The sequence below is a fragment of the Armigeres subalbatus genome, chromosome 2, assembly GCF_024139115.2.
Source record: "Armigeres subalbatus isolate Guangzhou_Male chromosome 2, GZ_Asu_2, whole genome shotgun sequence".
Lineage (NCBI taxonomy): Eukaryota > Metazoa > Arthropoda > Insecta > Diptera > Culicidae > Armigeres > Armigeres subalbatus.
In genome coordinates this window covers 177320289-177335579 of record NC_085140.1, presented here as the reverse complement: position 1 = coordinate 177335579, position 15291 = coordinate 177320289, and the positions used below count along the sequence as shown (strand labels likewise).

Genomic DNA, 15291 nt, shown 5'->3' with positions numbered 1-15291 from the left:
ATGTTTCACAATGTACACATATCATATTCAGAACAGGCCATTATTAATTGAATTTATGTTATTTTTATTTAACACGGTATGATACCGCATAAAAAATTAATTTGGTGTACTTGTAGAAATCGCACACCAATACCAACAGATTTATTTGACAGCAATCCATCGAATTTTAGGCTGGACGAATGAAAATTCTCATGGACGTAAACAGATTTTCATAAGACAAATTTAGAAATTTTGAAGGGTGTTTTTGATTGCCGATTCTCAATAAACTATGATTTGTTCAATGCGCTAATAGTACACAATGGAAACTAGGAACTCTAAAATACGTGTTACATACAACTTAGTTAGAGTAAGTAGTTGGGATAGCGTATAAATTAGATTTGAAAACCAAGCACTACCTACTACGACGGGAATTAGCTCACTATCCTAATTGATTTGAAAGCATCAAAGTAAGCTTAATATGAACAACAACGGAGAGTCACCAAAATATCAATCAAAGCAATCGTGGTACTTCGACAGCAGCGAAAGGCATGCGGTCATCCATCACGGACTGAAGTGACAGTTTTCCAGCAGAATTCCGCTTGCTCAGCTCCACAATTCCCATCAGCATCGAAAGAGATTCTCATCAGAATACGAGAGGAATTCCCATCAGAATCCTAGAGGAATTCGAGAATCCGAGAAGAATTTTCTTTGAAGATTTCTGAAGAATTTCATCCAGAATCATTGAAGTATTCCAAACGGAATCCAAAAGAATTCACACTGGATTCTTTTCAGTATTGCTGAGGTATACCCTTGGGAATCTGTGGAGGAAACCCTTCATAATTCATGTAGGATTTTTTCTCGTTGATTTGCTTCGGAATCCCTCCTGATTCGTACGAAAATTTATTTCGGAGTCGTTCGGAGATTTGCTTCCGAACTTCTTGACGATTTGCTTCAGCATCCCTGGAGGATTCTCTTCGGAATCGCTGGAAGATTCATTTCGGAATCCCTAGACGATTAATTCGAAGTTTCTCGACGATTAACTTCGGGAACCCTCGACATATTGCTTAGAATTCCTTATACGATTTGCTTCTATATCCCTGGAACATTGACTACGACTACGAAATACCTTGAACATTCAATTTGAAATTCCTGGAGGATTCCCAACATAATCTCTGGAACATTCTCGATGGAGCTCGTGGAACATTCCCGTCGAATTCCGCTTGCTCAGCTCCACAATTCCCATCAGCATCCGAAAGAGATTCTCATCAGAATACGAGAGGAATTCCCATCAGAATCCTAGAGGAATTCACATCAGAATCCGAGAAGAATTCTCTTTGAAGATCTCTGAAGAATTTCATCCAGAATCATTGAAGTATTCCAAACGGAATCCAAAAGAATTCACACTGGATTCTTTTCAGTATTGCTGAGGGATACCCTTGGGAATCTGTGGGGGATACCCTTCATAATTCATGGAGGATTTGCTTCAGAATCTCTCGTTGATTTGCTTCGGAATCCCTCCCGAATCGTACGAAAAATTTATTTCGGAATCGTGCGGAAATTTGCTTCGGAACTCCTTGACGATTTGCTTCAGCATCGCTGGGGGATTCTCTTGGGAATCGCTGGAAGACTCAATTCGGAATCCCTAGAGGATTAATTCGAAGTTTCTCGACGATCAACTTCGGGATCCCTCGACATATTGCTTAGAATTCCTTATACGATTTGCTTCTATATCCCTGGAACATTGACTACGAAATACCTGGAACATTCAAGTTGAAATTCCTGGAGGATTCCCAACATAATCTCTGGAACATTCTCGTTGGAACTCCTGGAACATTCCCGTCGGAATTCCTGGAATATTCAAGTCGGAGTGGAGGATCCCTTGAAGATTCGGAATCTCTGAAACTTTTCGATCAGAGTTTCTAAAATATTCCCTTCGTACTCCCTGGAACATTCCTGTTGGAATCCCTGGTGGATTGCCTTCAGAATCCCTGCAGGTTCATTTCGGTATGCTTGAAGGATTCCCGTCGAAAACTCCGGAGATTCCCATTGGAATCCCTGGAATATTCCCGTCGGAATCATAAATAAAGTTACGCCAATGGTTACAGTGCATTTTTCTCAATACTCATAGCTCTGTGCAAAGTTATCCTATTTGAGGACAGGAGATGAGAGACACAACTATCCGACGGCAGCAAACAAGACTCCCCCTGGGGAGTTCATAGCTCAATTTTGCGTAGAAAGAAATAAACAAACGAAGTTTTTGTTTTGCAATATTTTTTATCACAGATCAGTTTATTATCGTTATCGAGGAGTTCAATAATCGTCGGCCTCTGCAGTCCATTCGATGAGAATATTCGATTCCATCGAAAGCTACCGCAGATAACAAGCCGTTTGAATAATCTAACTCCTTATCATATGAGTGAAAACATATTATACAAGACCATCCTAGTGAAGAGTTGTTTGACTAAAACTTTTCGCAAGTAGTTCGTTGGAGCTAGCAGTGGCTTGATATAAAAGCGTCATGTGAAATAAATAATGTGGTCGGTTCGGTGTTTCATCATCTTTGGCAATCGTACACTAAGGTTGCGAAGTTTCGTCCCAACGATTTAGTGTTGCTTCCAGACCTTGGTGTAGCTGGTTGCTCCCTTGCCGTAGTGATCTCCGGTGGCGTAAGCTCCAGCGTAGTTACCCACATAACCGTACTGGTTGTGGACAGCAACTGGGGCGTGAGCGTGGGTCTCCGGGTGGTGAGCATGTCCGATCTTCTTGACGACTGCGTTGAAGCCATTGTGATCATCTGCTGTGTATTCAACAACGCGGGTCGTTCCATCGGCTTCCTTCAGCATGTATCCACCTGAGAATAAGAATTATTTGATGATAGATGTAGAAAAAATATGTGTTTTTGTAAAGAACTGACCCTTGACAACATCACCATCCCGGAATTCCCACTGCTTCTTATGGTCACCGGTGTGGGGATCATCGACTCCATACTCGAATTTATACTTGGGGTAAGCGTAGTAATCGCCGTAGCTCTTGGCATATCCGCCGTGGCTGCCGCTGTTGTAGAGATGTCCTTGAACATCTCCACCGTACAGGGCACTGTAGCCACCGGTGTACGCATTGCCGTGATCGACGTAGCTCTGCTCGGCAAGCGCATGATGGCCGAGGTAACCGTCGTGGGAGCTTTCGACAATGTACTTCTGGGGCAGTTGGGCAACGGCGTGCTCGTAGTGCGGTTGGTAGTCATGGCTTTCGAGCACATGGATCGGATAGTGAACTTCGGGAGCGGCGTGGTGTACTGGTTCGTAGTGCACGGGATGTTTGGCGACGAATGAGTAGTGCGCAGGTTCTACCGGGGCGGCTCTAGCGGTTGCTGCCAAAATGGCAAGAGCTGACACGAACTGAAATAAAGCAAATGATCAAATTAGTTGTGCAATAATTTCAAATTTTTCTTATCTATTTCTCAGAGCTGTAATTAAACTTTGAACTTATTATTACTTACACATAACTCTTGATTTAAACGATGTAAAAATCTAAGTGAAGGCGATTTATATACTACTTCATCAAAATTTTGAAAATGTTAAATAATAATTATTTAAATCCAGTTCAATTTCGCTATTGATGGGATATTTGTTCCATTATTATCCACCTGCTCCTATGACAATAGCAAAGGCTAAAAATTATTCATAACTAGGAATTTGAAACCAATCAATCTGTACTTAAGTGGCACTATTAGATGCCGAGAAATATCGAAATATCACATCATTCCTGTTCCTATGAGCTGTAAGGGCGTGACAAGCCCTCCTTAGTTTAATTCATTTTTGATGATTCTAAGAAATCTCAGAGTAGAAACTATGTCTGCAAAGCGAATCAAGACACCCTCGATATGACGATATGTGCAAGGATTGTTGAGTTCGCTTGCAATTGACAATGAACGACAATAATCGAGAGGCATAAACCTCTTTCGATTATAAGAAACAATAACACCAAGATTTTCGCAAACCCGTTACGCTGGGATATGGATACTCTGAAGTAGTGCGTAACGGTGTAAATCCGGTCATATCGCCAGGCTCGGTACAACACTGAAGCTGACAATATGACGTCCCTAACCCCGAATCCCTAGGTGTCAGACGATCCGTGCTGAGGGGATGAATGGCCTGGGAGGTGAAACAATGAGCCAGGCAGTTAACGGAGCCTGTAATGCTGGGTAAACACTTTTTCGTGGTGCATTGCTGAGTAAGATTTATCACACTGTGCTCTAATTTTTACTATTCTTGTTAATATTTATGAGTGATGGTCGGACGGAAGAGTATGGAATGACTATAATTGCTTATAGATTACCCATCTTTTCCTCTTTTTGGATGGAGTCAATGGAGTAAATTATAAAAAACGTAACTCAATCTTAGGCTGGTTTCGAAGCCGACGACATGAATCTTCAAGCTCCAGAGCGCTGATTAATTAGGAAAGAAGCGGATACGAATTTGGTGGATCTGCTGAACCCTCTGACTGATTAGAGCTCTGTGTAAAGGTGAGATTCAGAAATGCTCAAACGCAATGAAATCAGATCTCTGTACAAAAACGAATTCGAATCTCATAAGAAGAAGCAAAAATATGTTTGAACTTCAGTACCGATGCATAGCTAAAATCAGTATAATCCCACTTATTGTTGAGTCGAAACTGATTGAGGGGCGCGCCTTTGAGAGTTGGTATAAGCCATTTCTCGAAGGGTATAAATAGCGGTACCTTAATCTAAAGAGGACATTAAGCTTGAGAAATATATGAATAAAAAACGACTACTTCATTTCTTCTCAATAGAAATGGAGCAGAAAGACATGCACTAAACAAATGACACGGGTATACTACAAAAGTTCAATGAAATGGACGCAGTGGTTCACACCGAAAAAAAAAACCTGTACTGAGCAAAGTGCTTTCTGGTTTTTATTGGAAAGATGCTAAATCATCTAGAAATATCAACAATGCGATGAAATACTTACGCAACATGGTAGTAGATGTAGTTTTTCATGTTTTTCTAAGACCTCCAAAATTAGAGACCATTGATTTTGACAAATGTCAAATGACATTGACAAATTGACATTTTGTCAAATGACCAACGGCCGAACGGCATTTGTGGCGGTATTCTAATTTGGGTTAAATAACATTTTTGGCTAGATGGGTTTCGTCAAAAGTTGTTTAGCTGAATTGCATTTGGCATAAAATGCCGTTTAGCCGTTTAACCGAAAAAGTCGTTTGACCGAATAGACTATTCGGCCGAACGGGCCCTGCGCCAAAAATGTCATTCGCTGAACGGGTCATATGACCAAAAATGTCGACCCAACTGAATAACATTTTTGGCCTAACGAAGTTTTTGACCAAGCAACGTTTTCGTCGAAATTACCAGTTCACCCGAAAGAAACTTTTGGCCGTATGTCTATTTCAAAACACATTTTTGATCAAATGTCCTTTTCTGCCAAACGGCATTTTCGATTAAACGACCTTTTCAAATGAACTGTTCGACTAAATGTCAATTTCAGCCAAATAACTTTGTAGGGAAGGTTAGGGATTGGAATAAAAACAATAGTAACTTTCGTAAAACAAAGAATAAAAAAAGTATGAATAAACGAATTAAATAGATGCTAGTTAATGAATAGCAGAACACTAACATTATATAAAAAGGAAGCATTCATGAACGAATATGACGAATTGATCACAGTGTATGCAAAATATGCGGGAAATATAAACGGGCATGCTAATTGAAATGGGTGGATTACAGTAGGCGTGGAATAGTTGGAAAGGTTTGAATAAAAGATATTTTAGTTACCAGATAAAGATTGTCGCTTCGGTTCCCTTTGTTCTGCTGTCCGAAACATGTGTGGCACCTAACTGTCAAATCGTATGTATTTTTCCTTCATTGACATTTAGATCCCTTATCCTCGCCAGCAAAAGATGTTCCGGACAGCGACGACAGCAACAATCTTTATTTGGTAACTAGAATATTTTTTGTTTGAATAAATGGGTATGAAAAAAGAAGGATCTCGAATCGCAGCAGGCGTAGGTCATGGGTCAAAATATTGGTTGATCGCAGCAGGCGTAGAGATTCGAATCAGTTTGTTGGATAATTTCAATTAGAATATACGTGTTTTCTAGTAGTGCAAAAAAATTAAATTTTATTTGAAAATCCCACTGAAGAGAATGGCGAGTCACGACAAACTTTAGGCCAAATTCTTTGGAAAATTTTCCAAAATCAGAACCTTAATTTTACAAAATTAGCATTTTCTTCCAACTTTTCTCGGGATTTGTGCAGACATTGCACAAGGCAAGGCAAACTTTTTTTACTGTGATCATACGTGGTTGTGCTCTTAAAATAGTTTCTTAAAATTTTCTCATAATACTACAATTTATAGTTATTCATGAAGAATGTACAGGATATCGTTTCGTTATTTATTAAAATTCTATTACAAATTATCGCTGGTTGCTGCTTGATAAGTTTCTTCCGAAATTTCTTAAGGGGAATACTAGAATAAAGGAATTTTCTCCCTATTTCGTTCAGATGATCCTTTATGATTCCTTTGAATACATTTTCCCTTCTTGAAATGTTTTGAACTTCAGAATGGGACAGAAATTCTATAATGGGATTTAACACAGTACTTTTCCCTTCCCTTTCCCTTCTCTTCTTCAGAGTTTTCTATCAAAACTCATCCCAAAATTGCTTTTTTTCTTTTTGCTGTTTTTTTGCAAAACAAATTATCTTAGATTTCGTTACAAGACGTATCTGAATGTTTTATCAAGAAGTATCTATTACAGTAATATACCGATTGTATCACCCCTTGGTAAATTTTGGGGTGATAAAACAGGAAATGTGACAAAATCGGAAAAAAAATATTTGAATTTTTTTATTCATTTCACAAATATAAACAAGCAAGCCTTGGAAAGGTAAAATGCGTGACCGATACCCGTTTTTCTTGTCGAAAAGGATAACATTGGTACTCAGAAGTGGTTCACTATAACCCACAGGCGGTGAAAGTTATTTAATGAAAAACATTGTTGTTTGCGGTATTATTTACATGAATAAAAAGAACGACTGGAATTTATAATTTTTTTGGGTGACAAAATCGGGTCGAAAACGTGATACAATCGGGGGTGACAAAATCGGGGAGTGGCAAAATCGGGTCAACACTGTATTACAGTTTTGCGAAGCGTGTTAGCCGAGTAAGAAAACTAATTATATACTTATGTGCCTTCTTCTTCTTCTTATTGGCAGTACAACCCCACACTGGGGCAGAACCGCCTCGCAGCTTAGTGTTCATTTAAGCATTTCCACAGTTATTAACTGCAAGGTTTCTAAGCCAAGTTACCATTTTTGCATATATCATTTTGTATATCATGAGGCTAACACGAGGATACTTTTATGCCCAGGTAAGTCGAGAAAATTTCCAATCCGAAAATTGCCTAGACCGGCACCGGTAATCAAAACCAGCCGCCCTCAGCATGGTCTTGCTTTGTAGCCGCGCGTCTTACCGCACGGCTAAGGAGGGCCCATCAACTGAAAATATAGATTTTTTCCGATTGCTTTAGTAAATTGCTTTGCAGTAGACGTGTTCAAATGGCTGTTAGTTGACCCAACTAAAAACAATACATACGTTAGTTAGGTCGATATTGTGGCTCAACAAGATAATCACGAGTATGGTTGAGCTTTCTCCAGTAGTTGAACTAGAATTGTTTTATGACTTATCTAAGCAAGACGTTTAACGAATATCAGATCCTCATGTTGAAAACTTTGTACAAAATTAGTAATTGAACAAAAATGTTTCGCCTTACTTTAGAAGGTCTGAAACAACAATATTAAAATCAATTGAATGCTATCTGATTATGTCAAGACGGTCAATATTAGTCAAATTACAAGAAGCGATCATGATTTGTTAGATGTATATTGTATCTTTTATGCAAAATCAATTTTTGTTTTCAGTAGGTGTGCCCCGGGTTCGGACAGTGAGTTTTTTCATGTGATCAAATAGTCATTCTTTACACCTGTTTTGCTTAACTTAATTCAATTCAATTGTTTCTTCTTACTAAAGTATCAGAAAGCAACAAAAATCAGTAGAAACAAACATTGAAGATGCCATTGAAAATGGGGAAGGGTCATTTGGCCGAAGCCCATTCGGCCGGAAGCCATTTGGCTGAAAAATTGGTCGAAACCCATCTGGCCGAAAGGATCGTTTTGCCGAAAGGGTCATTTGGCCGAAAGGCTCATTTGGCTAAAAGGATCATTTGGCTGAATTGGTCGTTTGGCCGAAAGGGTCGTTTGGTCGAATGGGTCGTTTAGCCGAAAGGGTCATTTGGCCGAATGATCCATTTGGCCGAAAGGGTCATTTGGCCGAAAGTGTCATTTGGCCGAAAGGGTCGTTCAGCCGAAAGGGTCGTTTGAACGAATGGGTCATTTGGCCGAATAGGACATTTTGCCGAATAGGTCATTTAGCCGAATAGTTTATTGAAAAGTGAGAAAAAAGGAATGAGAAGAGAGACGTCTCACTACTTACTTCGCGCTTCTTTTTTTAAACGACCCTTTCGGCCAAATGACTTTCTGCCTAATGGTCTGTTCGGCCAAATGGTATATTCGACCAAACAATTTTCGGCCTAGTGGCATTCGGCCGAATTGGTTTCGGCCAGTTGACCCTTCCCCATTGAAAATGGTGGGAATTTTAAATAGTATGTAAGAAATCAGACTGGAAAGTCAAATAAGCTTTACTAACACGTTTGAATATCTACAACTTGAAGCAAGTGAAAAATATTACTGTTCTAAATGATGTCTTTACGCATGTAATTGAAACTTAGTCACATTTGAACATGATGAAACAGTGTCCGGTACTCGGGGACACTTTTCTGAACCGTGAAAATGTTCACCAAAATTCATCATCAAAATACATCGTCCAAAAACGTGTTCAAATGATCAAATATATAATCAATGATTATTTTTCGAGTACATACATGGTGTTCAAGTAAACATAATTCGGATAATAAGAGAGTTTTTCTTAGAATGGCCTATGTGTCCGACAATGGGGGGCCTCCCCCTATGCTTTGAAAAACTACATATTTCGTCGTCAGGTAAAATACATTTTGATTAAAACCTTTTTCATTGAAGGTAACTCGCGTTGCACTATTCTTAATTAGCAGGTAGCTAAAAATTGTCGAAAAAATATCTGTTCAATGATAGTTTCTTTTTCTTTTGACGTTGAGGATGAGAGCTATTGTATAGAATCTATTACCCTCGTAACGTGCAAAATGAAATCTAAACGTCATTGCTGATTATATGCTCAACGTCAGAAAAGGGCGATCAGATCCGAGACTGCAAAGGTATTCAGATAGGTAATGATGCATGTGTTTGCTGAGCATTACAGATTTGTACAGACTACGTTTTCGAAAATCAGGCTGGAATCATTCTTCTCTGCAGCAGCTCCAGGACAAATATCTAATTTTTTTTAGTTTCAGGGATTCCTTTGGGGATTTATCCATGAATTCTCTCGAGAATTACTCAAAAAGTTACTTTGAAAAACTGTCCAGGATTTTCTTTAGAATTTTCTTTAAGAACTCAATAGGAAAATTCCTCCAGTAGTTTAACCCATATGCGGCAAATAAAAAAACGTGTATGGGTACTTGTACTATAAATGTATATAACTGGGTATAACTGTGGTACTCAGTTTAGAATGTTTTCACAGTATACTGTCTAGATCATCTAATAAATTCCCGAAATAAAGCCTGAGTAATCCAAAAGAATTCCTGAAGTTAGTAGGTTGTGGAATCAGAATAGAAAGTGACCACAGTACACGTTTTGCGTAATCCAGGAAATCTGTTGAGTAAGATTTTAAGGTCCACACGCATAACCTAAGGATTATTAGCCAGTTTCATATATTGTGCATGCTCTTTGCGATAGTCTGAATAGAGTGCGTTCACATTATACTGTCTGGGATATCTAAGAAATCTCTGAGCTGATGCTTTAGTCATGAAAGGTTTATCAACCTGTTTCACCTATGCTGCATGCTTTCTGCAGTAGGTCTGAATAGAATGTGATCACAGTATACTGTCTGGGTCATCTAAGAAATCCCTTAGTTAAAGGTTTGTATGCTATTGCTACATGCTCTTTGTAGTTTTTTTTTGTGACGATATATTCACAGTATGTGTTATAGGTCGATCAAAAAATCCCTGGAGTAAGGAGCTAGTCATCCGACAAATAACTGAATGAAGACCATGAGATCTGCACGCACAATAGAAGATCCATTGGCCTGTTTTGAATATGGTACATGGGAAACCATATGTGTCGGGTTATCTAAAAAATCTCTTGAGCAATGCTATGAAATCTACACGCGTAACCGAAGGTACCAATTCCAGAGCTAAGTAAATAAGAACCATCTGGAGAAATTTCTGATAAAGCGAGAATTTTTCTTAATTTGATTAGTGTAATGTTTAGGATTGCATAAGTTCTTACTTAGAAATTATTAAAGAGCTTTCCGAAGAGGAATGTCCAAAGGTATCTTCAAAGGAAGTCCCAGGAGACATTAGGTGGGAATCCATGGAGGAATTTTCGAAGATATTTCCCAAGAAGCTTCTTAAGAAATATCCCAGAAAAAATCCTGAAAAATTTTAGTATGGAATTCCTGGGGAAATTTGTAAAAGCAAAGCATTTCTGAAGTTTTTTTTTTTTTTTTTCCTGTTCGGGTGTGCCACTGCGACCAATTATTAGATCTATTGTAGCGTTACCCGTATCCTTAGTGTTTAAGTGCATGTTGAATTACTCCAGTGCTATTGAGAAGCAATGCAGTATCGGTTTCGATACAGTTGTTGTTTTGTTTTCTCAAGACCACCATGACCAGGTCCCGCTATTTAGACCCTTCATAGAGAGCAATCCCATTGAAGGCGCGCCCCTTATCAATAGGAAACCAATCCTTTCTTGAGAAAACAGAACCGTAATACTGTTTTTGGCCATGCATCGGAGCCCTAGCCACATCCTTGTCTTGCTTCTAGAATATCACCAGTGAAACTCTTAAAAACCCGGGATTTAGCTCTGTCTACAAGACCATTTCAAGCAAGAGAATTTGTTCAGTAATAAGAACTTCCGTGTGTTCCTCTCACTAACATTGTTCACCAGTTCAAGCAGAGTTAGTACGTATTTAAACCCCTAACTCGATTTTTCCAGCAGTCAGTTCAGCCTAGGACCGGATACCGAGGTTTTTTAACTAATTGCTTGAAAAGTTGTTTCCGCTGCATACAGTTCAGCCTCAAACAAGAGGAATTCGAGTCTTTCAACTGTCTGCAAGGTAACATTAATTATGTTTTATTTTTGAGACTGCTGTTGGTAGCGAGGACTAAATACGATGAATCCTTAATTACCACAACTTATTGCCCTAGCTAGAAAAATGGATTAGGCTAGGGCTCTGTTTGGTAGATCTTACACCGCAACACACTACGTCAAAGTGATCTACCGTGTTACGGGATTTCTGAAGTTACTCCTTGAGGAGCTTAAGGCAAAAGGCTATTTCTGAAAGCAGTTCATAAGCAACGTCTAAAGGAATTTCCGAATAAATTTCAGGAAGAACTTTCAGAGGAATTTTTAAAGGACTTTCTAAAGCTGTTCCAAGAGGAATTTCCGAAGCCCAAGATTATGTCTTCACAGAGCATATACAAGATAAATCATGGAGCTTAAAGAAGCAACGAACTTGAGTTTTTATTACAAAATAACATCGTTTCACTCATTAGCTTTAGAAAAACAATGTTCCAAAAAGCGTTTTTAATTAAGCAGGACTAAATTTATGGTTTACACACGCAAGAAAATTCATGTTTTCTAATCGAAGAATGGAAATTCACTGTTTTTGATTATAGTTAAAACGAATGATCATTAAAAATTTCCCATACGAGCACTACGCGATCACTTATTTTCCATATGTGTATAAAAATCAGCAGCAATGCTAATTTTCTTTTCCAATAATTGATTCTGCATTGCACTGATCTTGCACTACCTTTCAGCAGCGCTTATTACACAATTCATTCAAGCACCCGCCGATCACAATCTTCCACACCTTAACACCTCATGGGCCAACGATTTCCTCCTTAGCGGTTTCAATTTCACTTTTGTAGCCACTTATCGTCACCTTTGCTTCTTCCATCAGTCCTTCAATTCAAGCAATAAGACATCTCAAAGCAAATCTGCAACACTCACTCTCAACATAGCTGCGGGAGTTTTTTTTTTGTTCGGGACACTTGACGACACTTCAATCAATTGCTGCAATTCTCCTGCTACGGGTGGAAACTAATAGTCAAAAATAAACGTAAAGAACTCTTCACTAGTCGATGATTAGATAACTGTTCTGCGCGATGCTACAAATGGACATCTGATGCCGTTCTGGACGCTGGGCCAAGTTTTTATACTAGCCATCGTTTAGTTAGCGCTGGGTGGTCGCTCGGTAGTCGTCGGTCTAAACGCGTCATTGATTATTCGCTTCGAGGACTTCTGGGTCATCGCTCACCGACACAAGCACGCAGGCCTACGCGCACGAGAAACGCATGTGACGATTCTGTGATTGTGCTTCGCTAGATTTTCCGAACCCAAAACCCTTCCTCGTTAGACGGACTCGCTCTACCGGCGTTTTGGTTTTCCGCATCGTAACATGTCAACCTCTACTAGAACACCAATGTATTCGTGGAAATACAATCGCCGAAAATATTAACCCGCGACTGACAAAAAGTCAAAGACCCTGTAAAGTATAGCTTAGCCATATGAAACATGTGTATCTAGTAGTGAGCATTTTTTATTTGAGTGTGTGAATGTGGTTCGTTACAATGATACTAAGTTACTATTGAAGTAAATAGTGATACACCTACTCAGCGGTAAAACTCTGGCTGGGCGGAATGCGAGAACGAAGAAAACGCTGTGCGATGATTCCACCTAGAAAACCACACCAACTCACAGTTGCAACGGCTCGCTTTAGGCCAGTAGAATTGTTTGGGTGTTTGGGCCAAACTTTTGTTCAACAATTTGAAACCATCGATACTAATTGGTCCAACAATGTTTATTCACGTATTTTCTCTGTTCAATACGCTAAATGTATGTAATACGATCACTTAAATAACAAACTTTGCTTTCGTTTGTTAATTTAAGTGTACAACACCTTCGAAATCAGTACAGGGCGGACTCGATTATCCGGAGGTTCGATTAACCTGAGGCTCAATTATCCGGGGCTTGATTAACCGGAGAAAATAGCTCGATTATCCGGAGTCCTATATTTACCCATCATACAAAGTTAAAAATATTAGTCGTGTTTGGCACAACATAACAAAAAATCAAGGCAAACGCAGCCGTAACGTACCCAATATGTGCCAGACTTTTATCAAAAAGCCAGATTAATCCACCTAGTGGTGATAGTACCTTTCTCGTTTTTCTAAGGGATCCAAAATCAAACATTCATAAAGATGGCAAATTCTTGAACTTCATTTCAAAGCACCGATTTTTTTAGAAACATTTGTAAGTTCATTCTGAGTACGGCGTTGGTATTGGGACTCATGTCACCAAGTGCTCCTAAGGAATATTTATACGAAAAAAATGTTTAACCACCACAGGTGGGCCATGTATGAATAACAACACCAGTTCCATACTCATAGTAAAGGGAAATTGTGCTTGTCCTCACGATGAAATGGATGATCCGGATTTTCCAAAATATTACTATAGAGACCACACTGGCCTTAGTTTGAATAAATGAAATAAAATAATTTCTATTCTAATAATGTCATCGTAAATGGTGCTTTGCCATTATATTTAATAATTTGGCATTTTACGGATGATCCGGATTTTCCGGAGGGTCATAGGGTTTAGGCCACAACATCAAATCCATACTCAGAAAACAAAATGCATTTATAAAATTCTGGTGCTTTTTCGATGAAATTCGCAGATATGCCTTTTTGTGGGATCTCCAGATCTTCCGGAGGTTGGTGGAGATCACGGTGGTTGGAGGTGTGCGCAACCGCCAACAGTTTATGGCATCATGCCGCCGCCGACATTTTTGCGATGGGTCGCCGTTTGAAAAGTATCACGCCACTGATCTACAGTTTTCCACGTCGATTAAAATTTGCAGAAATCCGCAGAATTTACCGTGGACCGAAGAACCAGTGAAATGTCCGTATAATTTCCTGGTAAGGTGGACATCACTCATGTTGTTGTTTGGTGTTGTTTGTCCGAACTGCTCATATTGCCGAAACATTCGTTTGGCCGAATAGTTCATCTGGTTCAAAAATATCGCTTGGTCAAAATGCTCATTCAGCAGAAAGGGCCATTTAGCCGAATGAGGTTATATTTCTGTCCATATGACGATATGGCAAATAGCATTTTCAGCCTTTTGGTCCGTTCGGCCTAACGGCATTTTAGACCAAACGCCATTTTCGGACAAATGATCTGTTGGGGAAAACAACTTTTTCAGCCAAATTATCAGTTCGTAGTTGGTATGACACCTTTGCCCGTATGTCGCTTTCTGCCAAATGACTTTTTCGGCCAAACCGTTTTCGACCTTATAACCTTTTTTCCCTAATGGAAGTTGGCTAGATAACTCTTGCCTTAACATGTTATTCGGTCAAGTGGCATTTGAAAAAAAGATTTCCACCGAATGACTTTCGTCAATCGACGAGAAGGATCGAAAGGCCATAAACCCTCTTGATCGACATTTTTGGCCGTATTACTTGTTCAGCAAGTAACATTTTCTGTGGAAATTCCGAAGAATATCTGAACCATTTCCCTTAAAAAATTGAAACAATTTCCCGTGAAAATTAAAAAAAAATCCATTACAAATACCAATTTTTATGTGGAAATTTTATAAAATCCGCTTTTGAAAAGAACACTATAAAGAATTTCCCGTGAAAATTTCGAAGAAATTTCCGTGGGAGCTTCAGAGTATATCGCGTCAAAAATCCGGAAAGCAATAGAAAAAATCGCAACGGTGCTTCACCCTGCTGGTGGCTAACTGGACTTCGGCTTGACGCCGAAAACGCCGCCGACCAAAATTATGACAAACACTGCCGCCGATGATTTGCGGATCGGCGCACATCTCTAGCGGTGGACTTATTTGAACAAAAGTTATCTTTTCAGCAACAAAAAAAAAGTTCAAATCCTGAGTAAATTTATATTAAAAATTTGGAAAAGATTATCGTGGAATTTATGAATAATTTAGGTGGCCGATTATCCGGAGTGATTATTTTTTCAATCAGAAATCCTAGTGTCCCGGGACTTACCCACATTTAACATGATTATCAATTGAGAAATTTCTTGCCTGCGTCGTCCCGTAC

The 15291-nt window shown here is 39.1% G+C and overlaps 1 protein-coding gene across 1 annotated transcript; it reads right to left on the bottom strand.

Annotated features, from left to right (window-relative positions):
- Positions 1-2233: 2233 nt before the first annotated feature.
- Positions 2234-12354, bottom strand: LOC134211275 (pro-resilin-like). Its single transcript, XM_062687993.1, has 3 exons — positions 12182-12354; positions 2894-3377; positions 2234-2830 (listed from the first exon to the last, which is right to left on the bottom strand). Exons 1-3 carry the CDS (start codon positions 12188-12190, stop codon positions 2583-2585), a joined length of 741 nt encoding a protein of 246 aa, XP_062543977.1. The 5' UTR covers positions 12191-12354; the 3' UTR covers positions 2234-2582.
- Positions 12355-15291: the final 2937 nt, after the last annotated feature.

Coding starts and splice junctions, on each gene's coding strand:
- LOC134211275 (XM_062687993.1), bottom strand. Junction 2,831..2,893: donor GGATGGTGATGTTGTCAAGG/GTCAGTTCTTTA, acceptor TCTTATTCTCAG/GTGGATACATGCTGAAGGAA.